The sequence below is a fragment of the Callithrix jacchus genome, chromosome 11, assembly GCF_049354715.1.
Source record: "Callithrix jacchus isolate 240 chromosome 11, calJac240_pri, whole genome shotgun sequence".
Lineage (NCBI taxonomy): Eukaryota > Metazoa > Chordata > Mammalia > Primates > Cebidae > Callithrix > Callithrix jacchus.
This window is the reverse complement of record NC_133512.1, coordinates 51,587,360-51,609,402: the sequence shown is the minus strand read 5'-3', so window position 1 is coordinate 51,609,402 and position 22,043 is coordinate 51,587,360. Positions and strand designations below refer to the sequence as shown.

The 22,043-nt window shown below is 37.5% G+C and overlaps 1 protein-coding gene across 1 annotated transcript in view; it reads left to right on the top strand.

Annotated features, from left to right (window-relative positions):
* The first annotated feature begins 406 nt into the window (after positions 1 to 406).
* C1GALT1 (core 1 synthase, glycoprotein-N-acetylgalactosamine 3-beta-galactosyltransferase 1) overlaps positions 407 to 22,043 on the top strand; it is a 54,591-nt gene continuing 32,954 nt past the window's right edge. The window contains exon 1 of the mRNA XM_035253803.3: positions 407 to 682. Coding sequence (XP_035109694.3) covers positions 676 to 682 — 7 coding nt within the window. The 5' untranslated portion in view covers positions 407 to 675. The remainder of the gene's footprint in view (positions 683 to 22,043) is intronic.

The following is a 22,043-nucleotide window of genomic DNA, read 5'->3' as shown; positions in this document are numbered from 1 at the left end:
GTAAGAGTGTACGGGAGAGAAAAAAAAAATGAACGGGTTAAGAGCATGCTAGAAGCCACAAAAGTCCTGCAGGGTTAGAGCCTGTACCTCAGACAAAGGTCCCTCAGGGACCTCCTTTCTCATTCCCTGTGGTTTCCTTGCTTTCTTCCCGCTCAAGGTCCGGAAGTTAGTGCCTGACCTTACAGCAGGATCAGAAAGGTGGAGGCCAACAGAGACAAACCGCAAGGGGGCTACAGCGAAATCTAAGGCTCGCGGAAGATCCGACTTCCCAGACCCCTTCGCATTAGGGCGGAGCGTGCGCTCGGCGGCCAATCCCCGCGTCCTCACGTCGCCGTATCCCCGCCCTCCGTGCCCCTCCCGCTCCACCCTTCCCTGGGGCTAGTGCGGCGGCGGAGACGTCAGCGCCAGGAGACTCCGGGTAGCGGCTGCGCCGTAGGCAGGCCGCGGCCTGGACGCGCTGCGGGGAGGGGCGGAGCGAGCGGGCGGGAGCGAGCACTAGGCCCGCCTCGGCCGCCGCCGCCGCCGCCGCTGCTGGGGAATTATCTAGGCGGCAGCGGGCGGCCTCGGCTAGCGGCCACGAGCCACTTCTGCGGCTGCCCAGAGAAGCAAAGGTCGCCGATCCCGTGTCGTCCCTCCTCTCCGCCCCCCAGGAGGGGCGAGAGGGAGCTGCGGCTGATGTCAGGTACGGCCGGCGGAGGCGCCCTCAGGCTGCGGGTCCAAGGTCTCGGTTCCCCTCGCACTCCCCCATCTCCGGGTTGGTGGGGAAGTGTGAAGGATAGAGCCAAACCCCGGGCTCGGCGGAACAGGTGTCTCGGTGTCAGAGCCGGGCTGGGGACGTCCAGGCTCCTGAGGAAGGCACGGGGACTTCCTGCTCCCGGCGCCTCAGCTGTCTGCTACAAGGGCCGGGTGTGTACTCGGTCGCAATTTTGTAGACATGCAGCCTTCTGTTCGTTCTGGGTCTTTCCCTTGTGCCCGCTCGCGCCCCTCTTCTGCCCGCGCGCTGCTTGGGGGCGGCAGCAGCAGCAGCGGCAGCGGCAGCGGCAGCGGCAGCGGCAGCGGCAGCGGCAGCGATGGGACACGGACTGCACACGGGCCGGACCACTTAGCGGTCCTGCCCCGCCGGGCCCCCCCCACCCCTCCTCTCGGGTTGTCCCCGCTCCGCCGCGGACCTGTAGGTCCCGCCGGACTCGGCGCCCAGGTGTAGGGCACCTTCGCCGAGGGCCATACGGCTGTCGCGCCGCCTGAGCGCCCAGCGAGCGGGCTCCTTCCAGAAGTGCCTGGAGTTTGCTTGGGGCTAGCTTGGATCATCAGGTTTGTCTGTAGCTGATTTATTTCTTTAAGTTTTCCTGCCGCCGGCAGAGTGAACCCGATACGTGTGTGTTGGGGCATTCGCTGCGTGGAAGAGGAAGAAAGGCATTTAAAAATTTTTATTAAAAAAATTTTTTTTCGCCTCTCCACCCCCTCCCCCTCCATGACATTTTGTGATGGGATTAGTAGGTGTTGAAAGATGTCCGTATTGCTTTGAATTTGGGTAAGTTGTACACTCTTAAAAGATGACCGTAATTTAGCCCTGTGGATTTATTCTTTACTAGCCTTTACCATCTCCCCATCCCCCACCATCCCCCATTTAAAACAAACAACAATATCAGCAACAAAAAAATCCACACATCCTGGAAAACTTCTCTAGATTTCTACTATACTTCTCTACATCCATTGTAGATATGATTGTATTTATTTTTAAGATAGAAAACTATTGTGCTAACCTTGGATTGATTTCATTATGAATTTAAAAGTTATAAACTTAGAACCATGATCAATCAGTGAATAATTAGGCCAACATGTAAGGGACAGAAATATGTTAATTTACTGAAAGTTGGGCATAGAACATATCTCTGCCTAGATGGCAGGAAAAAGTGCTGTGCATAATTTCAAGTTGCTTATTTCTGGTGTGAGTTTGGGAAGTGGGAATCTGAATTTTTAGATGGTACTTAGATAACAGCTTTTCACCCTCTTAGTTAGATGTCAAATGAGCTTGATGCACATGATACTGTATGTTCTAAGTATTGTATATAGTAAACTATATTTTCTACCGGCCTTTATGTATATTGATGTACAGTTTAAGTGAATATAAAGTTAACAGTTAGCAGTTAACTCTTCATATGTTAAGTAAAACAATGATTTAGTAAGGAAAGTATGACTCATTTAAATTTTTTCATAGGGAAAGACAATTTTTCAGTATTAGTGGAGACCTATTAAATGTCTCTCTTAAATTTGCCTGAAATTTATATTTTTCTGTATCTTTCTACTTAGGATTAAGCATTTTAGGAATATTTTGTGTTTCCTTTTGAAGTTTTTCTTAATTATGCTTTTTAAGGCTATACTAGTCAACGTTTCTGAGTAAATTCAATATCCAGTTATTCTTAGAATTGTAACACAGATTTATTCAGGGTACATATAAGTTCATCTTTACCTAATAGAAATATGAAAATGTATGTCACTGGGCATATGCTATTTATATGTTGATTTGTGCTAAAATTAAAATTGCGTGATACAGTTTAACTTTATAAGTCATCGTTATTTAAAGTAGAGTCTGTGTATGGTAAAATCATTGATTGGAATTTTTGTGACCCTGCAGCTATAAATAAACCTTAAGTAGAAATGGAAAGCTTGATGCTGAAATTGAATTCAGATAGGCTTAAAAGTTTAAGCGTTCCAATACAACCATTTTCTCTTTTAGGAGATTCCTAGGATTTGATTAACGAGTTTGGTGTACGAACTATAGCAAGGCTGAAAGAAAGGCATGACAAAAATGTTTTTACTCCAAATTCAGTGGGATTAAGTCATTCTTTTAAAAGAAGAAAGGGATGTCTGGGGGGAGGGGTGGAAGGAGACTTGTTCCATAAAATGAAAAGTTAGTCTTTTATCTTAAAACCTGGTTAGAGAGGAACTCCAATGTGTACTTAAATTATTTGGCAGCTAATACAAATGTCCAAGCGGAAAATATATGCCAAAATCTGTAATGTATGAGAACAGGAAGTGTCCCTTGGAGAGAAAAAGTATATATAAAGAAATGTGTTTGTGATCTAGGGAGGCACATTAAGAAGGTGGAAGAAACAAAAGGAAAGTCCATATAAATTATCTAGCACCTGTAGTATGTGCTGCCTTGCTCATTGAAGGGGCATGTTGTGGGCAAGGAGAGGCAATATTAGGGAGATTCTGGAATGGGAAACCTGTATATTAAAGCACATTTAAACTGATGGATGTTGGATAATAGGCAGAATTTGAAACTAAATACAACTTGGCATAGTTTATTTGCATTCTTGGTCATTATATTAGTTTTCTAGGGCTGCGGTAACAAAATACCACAAACTGGGTTATTTAAAACAAGAGATTTATTGTCTCAGTTCTGGAGACAAAATATCTGTCTGAAATCAAGATATAGGTAGGGCCATGCTCTCTCAAGGTTCAAGGGGCGAATCTGTTCCATCTCTCTTAGCTTCTTGTGTTACGCCACTCCTTGGCGTTATTTTGGCCTGCAGCTATATCATTCCAGTCTCTGACTCCGTTATCATGACATGATCCCTGTGTGGCTCTGTCTTCATGTGGTGTGCTCCCCTTCTTAGAAGGATACTAGTCGTATTGGATTAAGATCCACGCTAATCACCTCATCTTAACTTGATTACATCTGCAAAGACCCTATTTTGAAATAAGATCACATGCAGGGGTACCAGAATTAGGACTTCAGCCTATCTTTTTGGGGAGACACAGTTTAACCTATAACAGTTATGCAGTTTATCTTTTACAGTGTTCAGTAGATGTTTAGCATCATAGGCTGAATCAGAGGCTACAATGGAAACAGGATGGGACCCCTATATTTATTTACATATATCAGTATGTCTTAATTCGTTTTCTGTTACCTCTAGCAGAATATCTGAAACTGGGTATTCTATAGAGAAAAGAAATTTATTCCTTACAGTTATGAAGGCTGAAAAGTACTGGGTCAGGGGGCCATATCTGGTGAGGGCCTTGCTGGTAGGGTCTCTGCAGAGTCCTGAGGTAGCACAGGGTACCACATGGTGAGGGGGCCGAGCATCTAGCCCAGAATTCTTTCTTATAAAACTACCAGTTTCTTTCCCATGGTAACCCATTCATGATGGCCAAAGCCTTAGGATCCAGTCATCACTTAAACACTCCCGCTCTCAATAGTGCCATACTGGTGATAAAGTTTCAACATGAGTTTTGGAGGAGACAAACATTTAGACCACAGCAAGTGCTTACTGTGTGCCAAGTCCTAGAGATAAAACAATGGATAGACAAAAATCTCTGTCCTCACGGAACTTACATTCAGAAACACAGGTTCTAAAAATGTGGTCCCTGGATCTGCAGCATCAGCATCACCTAGGAATTTGTTAGAAATTGACATTTTCAGTCTCCATCGCAGAACTACTTAACTGGCCTTCCAAATTATTCTGATGCAGACTCAGGTTTCAGAACCATTGATCAAGATGGAAAAGAGACAGTAAACAAGATGGATAAGTAAAATAATATTAGCTATTAAGAGGTGCTGTGGGTAAGAATAGGGTGGCCAGCGAAGACCCTGAAAAGTAAGACCTGAAGGAGTTTGAGAGTGAGCCATGTGAGCATCTGGGTGCGTGTTCTCAGTAGAGAACAGTAAATGCAAAGACCCTGGCACGCTGGAGGAATGGCAAGCAGTCCAGCATTAAAACATAGTGAAGGAAACAGTATTAGGTTCAATATATGAAATTGTTGCTGTTTGTTCATTTTTGACCTACGAAAGCACCAGATACTAGGGAGAAGACATCAGAAAGAAAGTGGTGGAGTAGGATGCCGATTGTGTGAATTGTTGTAAGGTTTTGGGTTTCTCTGATACTAGGAGGACAGTGGAGGGTTTTGAGCAAATGAGTGGTATGATCTGATTTCAGTTTTATAAGGATCACTGTGGCTACTAGTAAAAATGGGCCAAAGAAAAAAAGGCTAAAGGAAGGGAAAAGGTGGCTAGAATGTTGTTGCAGTAGTTAGAGGTGGCTCAGACCAGGGTGATAGCAGTGGAGAGGTGGTTACTTGGGACTGTTTTCTTCCCAGGAAACATTTAGCAATGTCTAGAGACATTGTCACAACTAGGGGGAATGCTACTGCTTTGCATCTAGTTTAGCAGCCAGGGATGCTACTAAACATCCTACAGTCAACAGGATAACTTCCACAACAGAGAGTTATCCAGCTCTTGATGTCAGTAGTGCCAAGGTTAAGAAACCTTAGTTTCATGGGATTTACAGAGGTTGGTAGGAAGCAGGTGTTGTAGTCAGAGACAACAGTAGGAATGGAGGAGCTGACTGTATTGGGAATCTTTCAGGAACTGTAGATCAGGATTGCTGAAGCAGACGTAAATTATAAGGCACAGAATAGCAAAAGATGAGGCTGGAAACTCGGACAGGCTCTAGATCATAGCCTTTATATATATCGTGTTAAAAAAAAGTTTAGTTTTTGTCTTTAGGCAGTGAGGTTCCATGAAAGGATCTGTAGAGTGACATGGTCAGCTTTTCATTTTAGAGAGGTCATTCTGGTGACAGAAGGGCTATGAGCTAAAGAGGAATAGCACTTGAGTCAGACAGGTTAGATATTGTAATAGCCTGGGGAAGACAGGAGAGTCTGACATAGGATAAATAATAGAAATGGAGAGGAGACAATGGATTAGAAAAATATTTAGGAAGTAATGTTGGCAAGACTTGGTAATTGGATTTGGGGTGAAGATAAGGGAAGCATTCAGAATGTCTCTGTACTTTTTAGTTTAGATAATCTTACGGCTTTGAGTGAAATAGGAACCCATTGGTGAGTAATTTAGATAATTACCAGTAATTAAGGTAAAATGAGCAGAGGAAGGTAATGAGTCACTTTGGGTGTGTTGAATTAGAGATGCCTATGTTCCAGGTGGAAGTGTTTAGCAGGCATTTGTGTATGTGAATCTGAAACTTGGACAAATCTGAAAGGAGCAAGAGATCATTTTAACAAGTATGGAGAAATTAGTGGACTTTAATTTTTATTATATTTTACTCTGTAAATAAAAGTAGCCTCCCTTTAAGTTTTATCAGAAAAATAATATATGTACCTGTTGCAAAATTAAAACATCTCAAAAGGTTATAAAATGAAAAAAGTTTCTCCTTTCTTGCTTGTGCCACCCAGTACTAGTTCCCAGAGATAGCTCTTGTTAAATATCATATGTATATATATATAACAGATTTTTTAGTATATACAGAAGCATCTAAAAAGCCAAGTGAGATCATAATAGAAAGATTTTTGTATTTTGTCTTAAAAAATAAGCCTTCTATACAGTTGTTAAAATGAATGACATTGTGTTATGGAAAAAATAAGTGAAGGGGAAAAGTGCAGACTAACGGATAAGCATGGTCTCTGATGTAAATTAAAAGCTGAACATACATGTGTGATGATACAGGCATTACCCAACAATACGAAAGCAGTTACTTTTGCGAAGAGATAGTGGTAGAGATGGTAAAGAAAATTTACTCTTTTCTGTATATGGTTTTCTCTCTCCTTCATTTGCTTGGGTTCCTTTTGTTTTCTTTACATTTTCTGATGCTTAAAAAAATACCTAGTACACCTTATTAACAATAAAAAGTAACCTTTGTCAAAAGCACAAAGATTTTCCTTCATCAGCACATGTAGATCATTATTTTTAACAGCTACGAGTATTCTATGCTGCAGTATCTTTTTTTTAAAACTAGTTCCTCATCAGCAGACAAACATCTTATGGTTATGGCTGTCATGAGCATCTTGGCTGACTTCTATGATTGTATCTGTAAAATAAATTTCTGATCATGAACTGATGGATCAAGGCATAATTAAAAATTTTTAAAGATGTTGTGAAATGCCCCTCCAAAAGACAGTAAAAGTTTATATTGTGAGAAAGAATACAGGACTATCAGTTTTCTCATATGTGTCAATAACAGCTGTTAATAAACTTTAAAAGTTTTGCCAATATGTTAAGTTAAAAATAATATCTCTTCATTTGATTTGCCCTTCTTTGTGAGTGAAATTTGAACATCGTTGACCATTTTTCTGTGTGATTCTTTTATTTTCTTTATCTATTTTTATATTTGGTTAACCATTGATTTTTTTTATTTATGATACTTTTTGGTACTTTTTGTTGCACATTAAAAAATATATTTCATAAGGAAATATACCTTTTAACCAGCGACTTCATTGCCAGAAATTTATCCAATGAATACATTCATGGTTTTTTAATAGCCATAGCTTCCGAGTTCAGGAGAAATCTCAATTCGTAATATAAAAATGCAAAACTATATTTTCTTCCAGTTTTGTTTTAATTCCATTTTCTGAAATACTGAAATCTTAGAAACATTTGGAATTGTTATCAGAAAGTTAAGGAGCCAGCTGGTTTTGTTTTTTTCTCAAAAGATTAATTAATTCAATACCATTTCTTCAATAAGCCATCTTTTTCTGGATTTGAAGTGCTATTATGTATTAAATTTCCACATGAACTTTTGTTTTTCATAGACTCTTTGTTTCAACCTGATAAAGTCTCTTTATAAAATCCATCTGGTAAAGACCACCGGGACACATCTGTAGGCTGACAAAGGTTAATTAGCTTGCTGCAGCGAGGGAGACTTGCACAGCAAAGGAAATGCCAGCATTTCACTAAAGAAGGAACCAGGGTTATTATAGGATTTCGGAGAAGGGTGAAATTTGGACAAAGTTTAAATGCAACAATATTTGATAAACTTAAAGCACAGCAAGACTGTGTTTCAAGGGTTAGTAAACATCAGGCCTAGGCTAAGAAACTGACTCAGGATTCTGATTCCCTGGAGACTACAAAATACATGTGGAATGCTGTGTCTGGAAATCCCTTATCTGAAGCTCTGCATTACAAATTGAGGCTGCTTCTGTTTCATAATGATCCACCATCAGTGCAAGAGTGGGATGTTCCATTCTCACTTTATATAATTTCAAACAACATAGTTTTTGACAGTCTGATTGCAGAGAACAGTTTCTCAACACATTGTCTTTAGTATTAACAAATGCATTTTTTAAAACAGACTCATAGTCTTTTCAGTCTAAATAGCAAATTATTTTCATTACGTTACCTTTTTTAAGGTAATATATTTTTATATGTAGTAAACTTTGTCTCTTCCCCTCCCCCAAGTTCCCCTTTTAAGAATTTTCCAGTTATACTCACCTGTTTCTCCAGATAACATTTAGAATAATTTTTGCCATAGTATTTAATTTTTAAAAATCTTTTTATAACTTAAAATGGATCTGATCAGATTAATACACCCTTTACCACAATGCCCCTTTTCGGAATTTCCCAGTTACACTCACATGTTTATTAAATACTTTTTGCCAAGTTATATAATTTTTAAAAATCTTCCTGTGTTTTTTTAGCTGGGATTACTTTACATACAGGTTAATTTGGAGGAAATCAACATTGTTATCATTGATACCTTTTTTCAACTTTTTAAAATTGTGTAAAATATATATAAAGTTTACCATCATCATTTTTAAGTTTACAGATCAGTGATATTAAGTACATTTATATTATTGTGCAACCATCACTGCTATCTCCAGAACTCTTTATTTTGTAAAACTGAGGCTCTACATCCATTTAAACAATAGCTCTCCATTCTCACTTTTCCACAGGCCCTGGAAACCAAAATTCTATTCTATCTCCGACTTTCACTACTTCAGAATACTTCATATAAGTGGAATTGTGCATTATTTGTCTCTTTGTGATTGGCTTATTTCATTTTGCAAAATGTCCTCAAGAGCCATTCATTTTGTAGCATATGTCAGAATATCCTTACGTTTTTAAGGCTGAATAATATTCCATTGTATGTAAATGCCAATATTGTTTATTCATTCATCCTTCAGTCAACACTTGGTTTGCTTCACATTTTAGCACTTGTAAATACTGCTACTGTGAACATGAGTGTACAAATACCTTCTTGAAACTCTGCTCTAAAGGGCTGTATATCCAGAAGTAGAATTACTGGATCATTTGATAATTCTATTTTTAATTTTTTGAGGAATTTTCATACTGTTTTCCACAGCAGCATTAACATTTTACTTTCATATCAGCAGTATACAAGGGTTTCAATTTCTCCACATTCTCTCCAACACTTGGTATTTTCTGATTTTTGATGGTACCCATTCTTAGGGGTATGAGGCAACATCGCATTGTAGTTTTGATTTGTTTTGCTAATGATTAGAGATGTTGAGTATCTTCATGTGCTTATTGGCCATTCGTGTATCTTCTTAGGAGAAATGTCTATTTGAGTCTTTTGCACATTATTGAATCAGGTTGACTTTTTTTTTGGTTGAGTTTTAGGAATTTTCTATATATTTTGGATACAAATCTCTTATCAGATACATGATTTGCAGGTATTTTCACCCATTCTATGGTCATCTTTTTTACTGTTGATAGGGTCTTATGCACAAATTTAAAAATTTTTCATGAAATCTAATTTGCCAATATTTTCTTTCAATGACTCTGCTTTTGTTGTCATATTCAAGAAATCTGCCAAATATAATGTTATGAAGCTCTTTTGTTCAATGTTATAAGAATTTTATAGTTTTAGTTCTTCTGTTTAGGTGTTTGATCCATTTTGAGTTTTTCTTTTTTTTTAATTTCAATAGGTTTTTGTGGGAACAGATAGTGTCTGTTTACATGTATAGGTTTTTTGGTAGTGATTTTTGAAATTTGGGTGCACCACTCACCCAAGCAGTGTACACAGTACCCAATGTGTAGTCATTTATCCGTCACCCCCTCCCACCCTTTGCTTCGAGTTCCCAAAGTTCAGTGCATCATTGTGTGCCTTTGCATCCTCATAGCTTAGCTCCCACCTATGAGTGACAACATACAATGTTTGGTTTTCCATTCCTGAGTTACTTTACTTACTTAGAATAATGATTTCCAACTCCATCCACGTTGCTGTGAATGCCATTATTTCATTACTTTTTATGGCTGAGTAGTATTCCATGATGTGTGTGTATTATACATACCACATTTTCTTTATCCACTTGTTAATTAATGGACATTTGGGCTGATTGTATATTTTTTCAGTTACAAATTGTGTGTTGCTATAAACGTGTGTTCAAGTGCCTTTTTCATGTAATGACTTCTTTTTGTCTGTAGATAGATACCCAGTAGTGAGATTGCTGGATTAAATGGTAGATCTACTTTTGCTTCCTTAAGGAATCACCACACCATTTTCCATAGTGGTTATACTAATTTACATTCCCAGCAGTAGTGTAAAAGTGTTCCCTTTTTACCACATTGATGCCAACAACTATTATTATTGTTTTTTTTTATTATGGCCATTCTTGCAGGAGTAAGTTGGTATCTCATTGTGGTTTTGATTTGTATTTCTCTGATATTAGTTATGTTGAGCATTTTTTATATGTTTGTTAGACATTTGTGTATTTTCTTTTAGGGATTGTCTATTCATGTCCTTAGCCCACTTTTTGATGGAATTGTTTGTTTTTTTTTCTTGCTGATTTGTTTGGGTTTTTTGATAGATTCTGGATATTAGACCTTTGTCAGATGTGTAGTTTATAAATGTTTTCTCCCACTCTGCAGATTGTCTGTTTACTGATTATTTCCTTTGCTGTGCAGAAGTTTTTTAGTTTAATTAAGTCTCATCTGTTTCTCTTTGTTTTTGTTGAATTTGCTTTTGAGTTCTTGGTCATGAAGTCTTTGCCTAAGCCAATGTCTAGAAGGGGTTTTCTGAGGTTATCTTCTAGGATGTTTATGATTTCCGGTCCAAAAGGATTTATGTCCTTGATCTAATCTTGAGTTCATTTTTGTATAAGGTGAGAGATGAGGATCTAGTTACAATCTGGTATGTGGCTTGCTAATTATCCCAGCACCATTTGTTGAATAGGGTTTCTCCACTTTTTGTTTTTGTTTGCTTTGTCAAAGATCAGTTGACTGTAGGTATTTGGCTTTATTTCTGGGTTCTCTATTCTGTTTCATTGGTCTGTGTGCCAATTTTCATACCAGTACCATGCTGTTTAGTTTAGTTTGAATTTGGGTAATGTGATATATCCAGATTTGTGGGTTTTGGGGGTTTGTTTGGTTTTAGGTTTTGCTTAGTCTTGGTTTGGCTATGTGTGTTCTTTTTTGGTTTCCTGTGAAATTTAGGATTGTTTTTACTAGCTCTGCAAAGAATGATGGTGATATTTTGATGGGAATTGCATTGAATCTGTAGATTGCTTTTGGCAGTGTGGTCATTTTCTCAGTATTTCCTCTACCCATCCCTGAGCATGGGATGTGTTTCCATTTGTTTGTGTCATCTGTGATTCTTTCAGCAGTGTTTTGTAGTTTTTCTTGTAGAAGTCTTTTACTTCCTTAGGTTTATTCCTAAGTATTTTATTTTTTTGCAGCTATAGTCCAAGGGGTTGCGTTCTTGATCTGATTCTCAGCTTGGTCGCTGTTGGTGTATAACCATGCTGCCAATTTGTGTGCATTAATTTTGTATCCTGAAACTTTACTGAACTCTTTTGCCAGTTCTAGGAGCTTTTTGGATGAATCTTTAGAGTTTTCTTGGTATATGCAAACAGCAACAGTTTGACTTCATCTTTACTGATTTTGATGCCCTTTATTTCCTTGTTTTGTCTGATCACTCTGGCCAGGACTTCCAGTACTATGTTGAATAGAAGTAGTGAGACTGGGCATCCTTGTCTTGTTCTAGTTCTCAGGGGAAATGCTTTCAACTTTTCCCCGTTCAGTATAATGTTGGTTGTGGGTTTGTCATAGATGGCTTTTATACCTTAAGTCATGTCCCTCTATGCCAATTTTGCGGAGTGTTTTAATTATAAAGGGATACTGGATTTTGTCACATGACTTTGCTGTGTCTATTGAGATGATCATATGATTTTTGTTTTTAATTGTTTATGTGGTCCATCACATTTACTGACTTGTGTATGTTAAACCATCCCTGCATCCCTAGGGATGTGGCTTCCTGAGAGCCAAGCAGTAGTGATTATTTCTCTTCTGGTTCTAGCCATTCAGCAGGCCTGCCAGGCTCAAGGCTGGTATTGGTAAGTGTCTACAAAGAGTCCTGTGATGTGATCTGTCTTCAGGTGTCTCAGCCATGGATACCATCACCTGCTCTGGTGGAGATAGCAGGGGAGTGAGGTGGACTCTGTGAGGGTCTTTGGTTATAGTTTCATTTAGTGTACTGTTTTTGTGTTGGTTGGCTTCCAGCCAGGAGGTGGCACTTTCAAGAGAGAATCAACTGTGATAGTATAAAGAGGATACAAGCTTGCACTAGGGTTGCCAATACAGGTATTTGGGTTTTTAAGGTGGTGGGTGGGATCATAGAGCTCCCAGGAGATTATATCCTTTGTCTTAGACTACCAGGGTGGGAAGAGAAAGACCATCAGGTTGGGGCTGGGTTAGGCGTGTCTGGGCTGAGACTCCCCTTGGATGGGGCTTGCTGTCGCTGCTGTAGAAGATGGGGGTGTGGTGCTTAGGCCAATGAAGTTATATTCTCCAGGGGATTATGGCTGTCTCTACTGTGTCATACAGGTCATCAGAAGAGTGGAGGAAAGCCCGCAGTAACAGGCCTCACCCAGCTTCCACAAAGCTGGAAAGGCCAGTCTCACTCCCAAGGTGCCCCTTCCAGCAGTAGAAAGCTTCCAGAAAGCTGTAGAGCAGGTATGAGAAGTTGCCCCAGGCTATACAATTCTCTCCCCTGAGAAAGTAAGCAGGGCTTTAAGGATTCACACTTACCTACCTGCCAAGGTTTCTTTGTTGCTTTCTGCACTGCCTGTTCACCTCTTCCCCGGATTCTGTCCAGGAAACTGTGTTTGTTGAAAATTGTTACACAGTTCGGCTGGAAATTTCCTTATTCTTGTAGTCTTTTCCCAGTTCCACTGGCAGCCCTCCCCAAGGACCTCTGTGAGACAGTCAGGAATGGCTTCCCTGATGACCGAGAGTGCCCACAGGGCCTTCCGCTTCATCCTTTATCCTTATATTTCTCACAGCTCTCTAAATTAATCTCAGCTCCAGGTGAGGTCACATCCTTCTCTCTCGTCAACTGGTCCTTCAGTTTCCCCAGTGAGGATGTGTGTTTGGGGGTGGACATTCCCTCTCACACATTGGGCACTCACAGTTTCCAGCTGTCTCAGGGGACCAACAGCAGTAAACCGCTTCCTTTGAAAGGTCTGTGGTTTCTCCACATTTCCCTGGGTATGTTCCTGTAGTAGTTCTTGGAGCAAAAATTCATGATGTCAGTCCCCACACACTGCTGCATCTCTCTGAGTGGGAGCTGCAAGTTAATCCTGTTCACTATCTACCATTTTCCCATTTTGAGTCAGTTTTCATGTATTGTGTTATATAAAAGTCCAACTTCATTCTTTGTTGTGGATATCCAGTTTTCCCAGTACTACTTGTTAAAAAAAAAACCACTGTCCTTTTCCCATTGAATGGTCTTGGCTTGCTTTCCGAAACTCCTTTGACCATAAAGTGAGATGATGTTTTTTCCTGTGAAGTCTTTATTTCATTGATCTTGATGTCTGTTTTCATGCCAGTACCACACTGTTTGGATGAATGTAGCTTTGTAGTAAGTTTTGAAATCAATAAGTATGAGTTCTCTAGTTTTGTTCCTCTTTTTCAAAATTGTTTTGGATATTCAGGATTCCTTAATTTTGTATGAATTTTAGAATGGATTTTTCTATTTCTGCAGAAAACATTGTTGGGATCTCAGTAGGAACTGCATTGAATCTATAGATCACTTTGGGTAGTATTGGCATCTTAACAATGTTAAGTTTTCCAATCGATGAACATGTAATGTCTTTCCATTTATTTATGTGTTCTTTAATTTCTTTCAGTAGTGTTTTGTAGTTTTTGTTGTACAGATTTTTCACTGTCTTGGTTAATTCCTGAGGTTTCTTTTTTATGCTATTATAAATGGAATTATTACTTTAAAAAATTGTTCTTGTTAGTGTATAAAAGTGTAACTCATTTTTATATGTTGACTTTGTATCCTGCTTTTTTGCTGAATTGATTTATTAGTTCCAACGGGATTTTTTGAATCTTTAGGGTTTCCCGCATATTAGGTTATATCATCCATAAGAAAATAGTTTTACGTTTTCTTTCCAATTTGGATGTCTTTTGTTTCATTTTGTTTCCTAATTGCTCTAACTTCCAGTACTGTGTTGAATAGAAGTGGTAAAATCAGGCATCCTTGCCTTGTTCCAGATCTTAGAAGAAACGCTTTTAGTCCTTTACCATTTGATCTAAGAGGAAAAGTTTTTAGTCCTTTACCATTGTGTGTGATGTTCACTGTGGGTTTCTCATATATGGCTTTTATTATGTTGAAGTAGTTTCCTTCATTTCCTAGTTTGTGGAGTGTTTTTATCATGATAGGATATTGAATTTTGTCAGATGCTTTTTCTGCATCAGTCGAGATAACCATGTAGCATTTTTTTTCCTTCTTAATTCTGTTAATGGGGTGTATTGCCTTGATTGATTTCCATATGTAAAACCATTCCAGGATAAATCCCACTTGGTCATGATGTATAATCTTATAATATGCTGCTGAATTCAGTTTGCTAGTATTTTGTTGAGAACTTTTATATTACTGTTAATAATGGATATTGGTTTGTAGTGTTTTTTTTTTCTCTCTTTCTCCAGGTTGCTCTCATTTCTTTTTCTAAAAAAATTTTTAATTGACAAAGTCATTGTACATATTTATGGAGTACATAGCGATGTTGAAGTACATATATCAGGATAATTAGCATATATCCATCATCTCAAAGACTTACCATTTCTTTGTGTTAGGAACATTCAGTATCCTCTTGTTTGAAACTATATATTGTTGTTAATTATAGTCATCCTACAGTACTATAAAATGCAATCATTCATTGCTCCAACTATTATCATTAGCTGTAATTTTGTGTCCTTTAATAGAACTCTCCCTATGCCCGCCTTTCCCTTCCCAGTTTCTAGTATACTCTGTTGGTTAGTAGTTTTTTTTTGTAGTTTCTTTGTCTGGCTTTGGTATCAGGGTAATGCTGGCCTCACAGAATGAGTCATGAAGTGTTCTCTTCTATTTTTTTTTTTTTTTTTTTGGAAAGGTTTTAGAAGGCTTGGTTTCAGTTCTTTTTTAGATGTTGGGTAGAATTCACCTGTGAAGCCATCTTGTCCAGGGCTTTTCTTTCTTGGGAGATTTTTTATTATTGATTCAGTGTCCTTAGTCTCCTTTCAGATTTTCTGTTTGTGATTCTGTTTCAGTAAGTTTTGTGTTTCTAACAGTGTTTTCTCGTCTAGAGCATGCAGTTGTTGGCATTCAGTTGTTCATGGTATCCTCTTATAATCCTTTTTATTTCTGTAAAACTGGTAGCAGTGCCCTACTTTGATTTCTGATTTCAGTAATTTGACTTTTCTCTTTTTCTTAGTCAGTGTAGCTAGAGATTTATCAGTATTGTTTCTTTTTGAAGAACCAACTTTTAGTTTCATTGATTTTTCCATGTTGCTTTTCTGTTTTCTATTTTGTTTCTCTGTTCTTTTCTAAATTATTTTATTTCTTCTGCTAGCTTTAGGTTTAGTTTGTTCATTTTCTAGTTTTGAAGTTGTAAAAATAGGTTACTGAATTGAGAACATTCTTTTTGTTTCATATAAGTGTTAATTACTATAAATTTCTCCCTTAGCACTGCTTTATCTGTGTCTCATAAATTTCCTTATGTTGTGTTTTTCATTTGTCTTTATTTTCTAATTACTCTTTGATTTCCACACATTTGTGAATTTTCCATTTTCCTCCTTTTCTTGATTTCTATTGTGCTCAGAGAAGATATTTTGTATGATATCTGTCTTTTAAAATCTATTAAGACTTTATCTGTGGCCTAACATATGGTCTGTCCTGGGAAATATCCCATGTGTACTTGAGAACAATATTTATTTGGTTATTTTTAGGCAGAACGTTCAGTCTATGTTAGACCAAGTTGGTTTATTGTGTTTTTCAGGTTCTCTATTCTCTGTAGTTCTGTTCATGATTGAGAGTGGGGAACTGAAGTCTCCAACTATTATTATGTAACTATTTCTCCTTACATTTCTTTCACCTTTGCTTCATATATCTCAATGATATCTATTATAAGGCATGTAAATGTTTTTATAGCTGACCCTTGAACAACACAAGGGTTGGGGTGCTATCCCCTCACACAGTCAGAAATCTGCATATAACTTTTGACTTTTCCAAAATTTAACTATTAATAGACTACCATTGGAAGTCTTACTGATAACATAAGCAGTTGATTAACACATATTTTATATGTATTGTATACTGTGTTCTTAGGATAAAATAAACTACAGAAAATAATGTGTTAAGAAAATTATCAAGGAGAGAAAATTTATAGTTCATCACTTGGAAGTAGATCATCATATACCCCTTCATTCTTATCCTCTTCACATTGGATTGAGGAAAAGGAAGGACTGGTCTTGATGTCTTCTGGGTTGCAGAGATAAAAGATGCACATATAAATGGACCTACACAGTTCAGACCCATGTTCTTCAAGGGTCAACTATAATTGTTATATCTTTTGCTGTTTTGTATCTTTTATTAATATTATTTTTTTTGTCTTTCGTAAACATTTTCGATTTAAAGTCAATTTTGTCTGATATTGGTATGGCACTTCTGTTCACTTGGTTCTTGTAGGAATGAAATATCTTTTTTCCATGCCTTCAGTTTTACCCTGATTGTGTATTTGGGTCTAAAGTGAGTCTTTTGTAGACAGCATGTAGTTACATGATGTTTATCCATTCTGCCAGTCTCTTTTGATTAGAGTTTAACCATTTATATTTAAAATCATAAGGAAGAACTTCTGTCATTTTGCCATTTTTTTCTATGTGCTTTATGGCTTTTTTTAACCTTAATTTCCTGCATTACTGTCACATTTTTTTGTGTATGTATTCTATAAGCTATTTTCTTTGGTTACCATGATGATTACACTTAATATTTAAAAATTATCATATGCTGTTTATGCTAGCTTAATTTCAGTAACATACAAAAATTATGTTTTTTTACAATTCCATCTCCACTTCCTATTGATATTGCATAATTACATCTTTGTACATCATGTGTCAAAAAATATAAACTAATTTTTTAATGTGTTAGTCTCTTATGCAGAAAACAAAATGTGGAGTTACAAACTAAAGGTACAATAATACTAGCTTTTATAATTGCCTGTATATTTACTGTCACTGCAATTTTTATTTTTTCATATAGCTTCAAGCTATTATCTAGTATTCTTTTGTTTCATCCTGCAGAATTCTGCTCTACAGAGCAGGTCTATTGGTAATTAACTCTCTCAGCTTTTTACTTGAGAATGTTTTATTTTAGAATGTCTCAGCTTTTCTTTTAAAGGACAGTTTTTCCTATATATAGGATTCATGGTTGACAATTTTTTTGTTTTAGTATCTTAAATATATTGGCTTACTGCCTTCTGTCCTCCAAGGTGTCTGATGAAACATCTGATAATTTTATTGAGGACTGCTTATGTGTAATGAATTACTTCTTTCTTTCAGCTTTCAGGATTTTCTCTCTGCCTTTTGTGGTTTCATTGTAATGTGTTTGCTATCAGTTTCTTTGATGTCATTCTACTTGAAGTCTTTTTCAGCTTCTTAGATGTTTATATTCATGTCTTTTATTAAATTGGGATTTTCAACCATTGTTTCTTCAAACATTTTTTTCTCTCTTCATTACTTGAGACTATGACAATGTGTGTGTAGGCCTACTTGATGACTCTTAGGTCACATTTCTTTAGTCTTTTTCTTTCTTTTCCTAAGACTCAGTAATTTCAGTTGTTCTCTCTCCAAGTTCATTGATTCTTTATTCTCCCTGTCCAAATCTGCCTTTCAGTCTAATGGATTTTTAATTTCATTTGTTGTACTCTTCAGCTTCAGAATTTTTGTGTGTTATCTTTTTAGGTTTTCATCCTCTTACTCTCTTGCCTTCTGTTTAAAGAGATGAGATCTTGCTCTGTTGCCCAGGCTGGACTCAAACTCCTAGCCTCAAGCAATCCTTCCATCTCAGCTTCCTGAGTATCTGGGACTGTAGTTGTGCACCACTGTGCCTGGCTCAGATTTTCCATGTCTTTATTCATATTTCCATTTTGTTCATACATCATTTTCTAAACTTGGTCCACATTTTCCTTTAGTTCTTTGAGCATTTTTCAGAAAGTTGTTTTATGGTCTTTGTTTAATAGATCTACCATCAGGTTTTTCTCAGGGACAGTTTGTTTATTTATTTTCTTTCAGTGGGCCATATTTTTTTGTTTCTTTGTATACTGTGTGATTTTTTTTGTTGAAAACTAGATGCTTGAATTTAATGTGGTAACTCTGGAAATCAGGTAGTATCCCTTCCCCAGAGTTTGCTGCCTTTTCTTTTTTTAATTGTTGCAGTCTGTTTCTTTGTTAAAGATCAGTGTGAGATGTAAAATTAGGGTATTTTCAGGTTTTTCTGTGTCTGTGCCCTAAGCTAAATATGTGTACAATAGTTTCTCCTTATCCTTGGTTTCACTTACTTTCAGTTATGGTCAACAGTGGTCCAAAAATATTAAATGGAAAACTTCAGAATAAACTTCAGGAATAAACAATAAGTTTATTTCTGTTCTGAGTAGCATGACAAAATCTCGTTCCAGCCTGCTCAGGAATGACCCCTTTGTCCATCATATGCACATTGTATATGATGCTCACCTGATAGTCACTTAATAGCTGTCTTGATTATTGGGTCGACTGTCATGGTATTGCAGTGTTTGTGTTCATTTAACCTTTATTTGATGTGATGACCCTAATGACCCCAGGGCACAAGAATGGTGATGCTGACATAGCATTGTAATTGTTTTTTATTATTATTATTATTTGTTAATATCTTATTGTGCCTAATTTACACATCAAACTTTCTCATAGGTGTGTATATTTAGGAAAAAACACAATATGTGTAAGTTTCAGTACTATCTGTAGATAAAGGGAGACTATATAGTGAATTTCTATTTTCCCTTATATATGCAGTTGCTTTTGAATGCCTCAGTCTTTAATGTCTGGTTCCCAAAAAAAGGAAGAGGACAAAAATTAAGAGTGTTGGGGAAAGCACCAGCCTTTAAGTCCCCTATAAGTTGCCTCAGCTAGAGGGAGAGGGGCTTGCATCAGTGGATGGAGGTACAGCCACAATGGCTGTCAGCCCCTGCATCTATATCTTCATGATCAGAAGTAGCAGTCAACAGTTAGAATACCCATCCCTGATAGTTGGAGGATGGGGTCCTTATTGCCCACCCCAACTCCCCCAGCTACATATGAGCTACTCCAGGAACACATGCACAGTTGCCTGTCTGAGGGACTGAGGGTGGGGTGGGTAGCTATTGCTGAGTAAATAACTGAAATTGACTGAAATCAGCCACAATTACCTTACTGTCCAGGACTTTTTCTTGAAGCTTGAAGCTTTCAGTATACTTTGAGAGTTTCAAAATAGTTGTATCAGATAGATTCTACCAGCATTAAGTGTCCTCTGGGTATACAGACTGATTCTTGGTGCTTTCTACTCTACTATCTTCCAGAAATCCTCTAACTTAATCATGGATTCTTCTTATCTCACAACATATCTTGTCTTTTCGTTTACTCAGTTTTATTTTAGATTTTTCATGAAATTATAGTTTTTTTTATGTAGAGTCTATACATTTCTAGTTTTTTTTTTCTCTCAACTTACCATTCTATAGCTATCTTTCAAATAAAGCTAATACTGCAAGAGGTCTCAAATTCCTGCAGCCATTTGATAATTGGGGGTTATATTCAATCTTTTACTATCTTGTTTTGTCTCATCAGTGAGCAAGTATCTATTTTTTTTGGATTGGAGGTTTCAGTGGGACGGGAGAATCACAAGGAATCAGGTGTTCAGAGGAATGTATTGAGTAGAGGTGAGGAACTAGGATGTTGAAAAGCAAAAAAAGGAGAGAAGGAGAGGAAGAAAGAGGAAGAAAAAGAGGGAGAGAGAACAGGAATATTGCTTCATTCTAAAAATGGGTATTAATAATGGCTGATCAATATTTTGTATATTTAAAATGGAGAACTCTATTGAGTTTACTTGTTCCGGATCTGAGTTGAAATCCTGGATTTTATGTTAAAAAACATTTCTAGTTTTGTTATTCTTTGTTACTTATAGCTTTTTTGTTAGTGCAACGTGGTCTTCCATTATAAGTTGCTTATTATCTGTATATAAAAAGTGATTGACTTCACATATTTTGTAAATGGCAGCCTTAAGTGAATTTACTGTTTTGTTTTTGGACAGCATTTTAGTTTTCTTTTCAAAGATGACCATTGTATCTGTAGTTAATGATGATTTTACCACCTCTTCTGAAATATTTGTACCATTATCTTTTTGTGCAGTTGGATTGACTAGTGCTTCAAATATTAAATACAGTGTTGATAACCTGCACCCTTGTCTTAAATGGATACTTTCTGCTTATAAGTATAGAAATAGGAGCATGATGCAGAAAGAACAAAAAAGACAAGCTTTTCAAGAATAATCTACTTCCAGGTATGTCTCATAGCCTTCTGAATCTTGTTAATGAATAAGGGTCAGTCTACTCCTGGGAAAGGTAGACAGGATATTCGTTGAGAAGTTTTCAATGTGATAAAGTAGTATAACTTTCTCCCAACCTTGGGCATTGTAAAACCTATTGAGGATGCAAAAAATATTTGTTAACTCTTGGAACAGTAACAAAAAGCTGTTCAGACTTTTTATGTTTCTGAACCTGAAATTGTGGGAATATTGTAAAAAATAGAATTCCAATTGAGACTTATGCAGCTTGATTTTAACTTGATTGTGAAGCATCTGTATAGCTCATGTTATACGTCCAGTTTATGCTTTGTATTATAGTGTACTTTAAAGCTTCAAATGATGAGACCAGACTTGATTTCATAGTAAGCAATTTTTTTTTTTTTTTTTTGAGAGACGTGGTCTTGCTACATCACCCAGGCTGGAGTATAGTGGTCATTCACAAGTGATTCTCCTGCCTCAGCCTCCCAAGTAGCTGAGACTACAGGTACATGCTGCCTGCACCTGGCCGTGGGTAAAATCTTAATGACTATGTGGGCACATGCTTTATTCACTGTTAAATTATTTCATTTTTATTCCTTTTTGTTTAATAAGATTGAAACTTCCTTAAAAGCTTTGAGAAAACTATCGAAAACTTGAGAGTTGCAGGCATGATTTGAAATACAACAGAAACAATTTTTGTTGTTGTTTTTACTTATTTATTTAAAGAAGAAGAATCTCACTCTGTTGCCCAGGCTGGAGTGCAGTGGTACAGTCATGGTTCATTGCAGCCTTGTACTGAGTTCAAGTGATCCTCCCACCTTAGACTCCCAAAATTCTAGAATTACAGGCATGAGCCACCATGCCTGGCCCAGAAGCAATTTTTTTCATAAATCAGGCAGCATAGGTATTGATTTAGAAAAATCATTTCAACTGTACCTGCCCCCTCCACCCTTCAGAAAACTAGATGGCTTTTGCAAGCTGAGCAGTATGTTAGGTACTGGCGAGAGAAAGATAAATGAGCCATACCTGCCATTCAGGAGGAGCTTTACTGAGGAGTATATAATAAAGGTATAAAAAAAGTAATAAGAAAACACTTGATGGGATAGTATTATAGTTTGGCCATGGGAGTTAGGAAAGGGGAGAAGTGGAAAGTGCTAAAACTAAGATAATCTTTAAAAGTTATTTACGTGTCTGTGGAGTAGACAAAATCAGGTCAGGGACTGCAGTCAGAAAGACTAGAATAGTCAAAGTAATCTATACAAAAGGCCATGGAAGACTTGGAGAAAGGACCAGTGTAGGCTTAGGAATAGGGAACGTCAGAAATCAAATGGCAGGAAGGTAAACTAGAGCTAGACCCTGTGTACCAAATTAAGCAGTTGGATTTAATTTTGTGGCATTGGAAAGTATTATATTTTTTAAAACAAGACTGTTAGGTGAAGTCTCTATGGGGTTGTTGGC